This window comes from Sturnira hondurensis, unplaced genomic scaffold (assembly GCF_014824575.4).
Source record: "Sturnira hondurensis isolate 20B ecotype Veracruz unplaced genomic scaffold, ASM1482457v3 Scaffold0000396, whole genome shotgun sequence".
Classification (NCBI taxonomy): Eukaryota; Metazoa; Chordata; class Mammalia; order Chiroptera; family Phyllostomidae; genus Sturnira; species Sturnira hondurensis.
In genome coordinates, this window is record NW_028073027.1 from 707,871 (window position 1) to 711,636 (window position 3,766).

The 3,766-nt window shown below is 43.2% G+C and overlaps 1 protein-coding gene across 1 annotated transcript; it reads right to left on the bottom strand.

Moving 5' to 3' along the window:
• Positions 1-1,396: 1,396 nt before the first annotated feature.
• SST (somatostatin) lies at positions 1,397-2,751 on the bottom strand. The gene is made up of 2 exons (XM_037040641.1): positions 2,502-2,751; positions 1,397-1,629 (listed from the first exon to the last, which is right to left on the bottom strand). The coding sequence occupies exons 1-2, from the start codon at positions 2,637-2,639 to the stop codon at positions 1,417-1,419; spliced, it is 351 nt and encodes a 116-aa protein (XP_036896536.1). The 5' UTR covers positions 2,640-2,751; the 3' UTR covers positions 1,397-1,416.
• Between the last annotated feature and the right edge of the window lie 1,015 nt (positions 2,752-3,766).

Consider the following 3,766-nt stretch of genomic DNA (forward strand, 5'->3'; position numbering starts at 1 on the left):
ACACAGACAGATCCCCTAAGTGGACACCCATTAATTCCCTTCTGAATGTATTGTAAATAAAAGATGCAGATAAAGAAAGAATGTTCTGTTTTCATAGAGATTAGTAAAGAGGCTTGGGTTTTCTTGTTTGATTAGCTGTTCGGGGATTAACATCAACTAAACCATATTCATGTTAAAAATGTATATTCTCTAACAAACATTTTCTATAAAATATGAAGTTCTTCTTAGATATTGATATGCTCCCATACTATGGAGACTTATATTGAGTTTATGTATTACACTTGCTTTATTATTCTAGCAGCTATTCAGAAATAGAAGCAATGGTTAAAATACACATCCCTGAAGGGATATCTATTCAAGATCTCTGTAAGATAAATTAACTATCTTTTTACCTCTACGTTTAGCAGTGACATTAAGTGTATTACAATGCTAATAATAATAGCTAGCATGTACTGAATATTTTATTATTGCTTGCATTTTTGTTTGACTCATTTTGATAAAGTCAAAAGATGATTTAGAATCTCTTCTTCAGTTACTCTGGGATTATGATACCACGTTCTGATAAACTTCGGCAGCATAGCACTCCTAGGGCGGCCTGACACACATTTTTTGTTGTTGTTGCAACCCATAGTATTTTGATGCTTGAGTTCACAATAAAACTGGTATTTCCCCCTGAAGAAAATTTTGGCATCTTACTCTTAAACAGAGGCAATCATTGAACCTTGTTCAGTTACAGAGAGGATTGTCAAAGAAGATATAAAAGCAGTGGTATTGCACTATATAAATGTTCGCAGACTGCAAACAAACTTTAAAGCCTCAGACCTTTATTCTAGCTATTTAATACAGCTTATTTTCTCTAATTTCTAAATGCTTCCCCCTGTTTTTCCATATATGATATATTTTACATATCAGCCTGTTAAATACTTGGACATGTCAGCTTGCCTACCCATAAATACTAATATCCACTTCCACATATAATTTTAATTTTCTTTAATATGTAATTGATGTTTGTGATAGCACCTTCCCACAATCATCACTGGATTAAAGTTATCATACATAGAGTTATTTGAACTTATTTAAGTTTGAAATCACCCCAACTATAAGGGCTACCATTTAAAACATAACCTTTATTACCACAAGGAATTCTAAATAGTGTGTCTGTGAGGTTTGGTGTGCATATCTCAAATAACTCAGCTGAAATAAAATGGAAGTTAATTGTGTATTATTGAAGAGAAAGGTACTCAATAAAATAACCAAAGTCTTGCTTTTCATAATTTCGTCATAATTTTATTTTGTATGTACAGTCTTCAATTTCTAATGCAAGGGTCCTTATGAGTATTGGGGAATTAAGGAAGAGAGCTGGGGCTTCAGAAGAAGGAATCAGAGATTATATATGGACAGCAATGATTAATGGAGCTAACAGGACGTGAATGTCTTCCAGAAGAAATTCTTGCAGCCAGCTTTGCGTTCTCGGGGTGCCATAGCCGGGTTCGAGTTGGTGGATCTCTGCAGCTCCAGCCTCATTTCATCCTGCTCAGCAGCCTGGGACAAATCTTCAGGTTCCAGGGCATCATTCTCTGTCTGGTTGGGTTCAGACAGCAGTTCTGCCAAGAAGTACTTGGCCAGTTCCTGTACAAGGTAGTAGGGAGACAGACAGAGAGAGAGAGAAAGAGAGAGAGAGAGAACAAGGAGAACGATGATGGAGGAGGAGAAATGGAAAAGCGCAGTTTGGAAAGCAGCGTCAGCCACACCCAAAACTCAATTTTCACAGCTGTGCACCTCTGTCACTTAAAATCATTAAGGATATAAAAATATGGATAGTTGCTATAATCACCAAACTACACAAAGAGGCTTGGAAAAATCAAATGTTTCTGCAAGTTTTCTGTCTCTGCAGGCTTAAAACACATGCACAGAGAGAAATAACAGATCCTTAAAGCAGTTCTGCAAAGGTAGAAAAACATGTGCCAAGAGTTCGTTTAACTCAATTTCCACAACATGAGCTACAAACTGAAATTGTTCTTGCGGTTTTTACTAAGTTAACTGTGGGACACGAGACCTTTCCCAGTCTTAAATACATTTTGTTTCATCTACAGAGTACCCGTTAGCCCTCCATCCCCTGCATGGGAGGGAGGTATTGCCAAGGACGGGAGCAGAACCTGAGGCGAGCTGTTTCAGCACCTGGGTCAGCACTTCCCGTGGTCAGCACCGAGGATAGATGCCATAATACCTTTCTGCTCAATTACCCAGGACTCGGAATTTTCTTGAATGCCACAGAACTCACCTGTGATGAGCTGCGCTGATTAGGAGGGGGAAAAAATGGTAAGAGGGAATTCTGGACTTGGAAAGTTTTCCTAGCAATTTTGAAAGCTGATAGACCCAGAAAAGCACCGAAACTCTTCAGGAGCACCTGTTAAGTCCACCCAAGGGGGCAGGGGCAGGGCTAGGCGAAGAGGGATTCCGGAGAGAAGAAAGAAAACGTCGAGGTGAGGCGGTCTCCTTACCTGTTTCCCCGCGGCAGCAGCCAGAGACTTCTGCAGAAACTGACGCAGTCGGGGATCCGAAGGTGCGGCGGTGACACCGCCCAAAGCCAGGACGATGGAGAGCGCGGCCAGCGCGTACTGGAGGCGGCAGGACAGCATCTCCTCGGGCGCCGGGAAGCCGAGCTAAAGCGCGGCTGGTCAAACTCTAGGAGCGGATCTGCAGGCTGCAGCGACGGCTAGGAACCTTGCCGACTCCTACAGCGGCTTGTGTGCTCTCCACCGTCTCCTCGCTTTTTAAACTCTCTCTCTGACGTCAGACTAGGAGGCGCCCCCAGATCTCTCCAGCGCTTTTACGCACAATTAGCCTCGTGAAATCAATCACAGAAGTGAGAGGAGGGTGCACAATCCAAAGTGGTTTACTTTAAAAAAAATCCCACACACGCACAGCATGTGATCCAGGCCCACAGGATTCCATCCATGCCACACTCTCTACACAGTCTTTGATATTCACTGAGTGCGACGCAATACACATTCCATAATTTGTGGAATGTGTATTGCGTACATTCACCCACCTGCCGCACAGAGCTGCACACACAGAAATGGATGAGACAACTCCATCATACTCCAACATGTTAGGAGGGCTGAACAAAGGCAGAAGTATGTGTGGGTGACAAGCGGAAATTCAGAACCATTCCTCTAAGAGTGGATTTGAGACTGGAATTCGGATGTTAGAAAAAACGGGGTCACCTCTTTCTCCGTTATCTCTGTAAAACATGTTGTAGGCGATGACACAAAGAGCTGTGAAAGGACCACACTTTCCCTGTGACGGAGAAGTTAGGTTAGACGCGCCCTCTCTCCCTCTTTCTTAGCAACTGAGAAGCTTCCAGTTAACCTGTCTTCCTACTGTGGCCAAAAGAAGAATTACCAAACCCCAAAAGTGACATCGCCTTCAAGTTGGTGGCTAAAAACTTGGAGGCAAAGAACAGTTTCAAAAACCATCTACTAACCTCAGTGTCTGAATCACGGAGCCTGGAAGCGGGCAGTGAAGTGCTCTGGATCCTGCGCTGCACAGTTGGAACAAGGTGCCGACCTCCACCTTCCAAGGCCAGGGTTCTTTCCACTCAGCTCTGAGGTTTCCAGCAGGTTCCTGGCCAGTAGAAGTAGTTGTAGGTCAGAAACCAACCTCAGTTTGGACATGCAGAAGTCCAGGAACTCCCTGCACGCCTGGGACCATTATTACATGTCTGTGTGGGGGGCAAGGATCGACAGAGCCTTAGTTACACCTG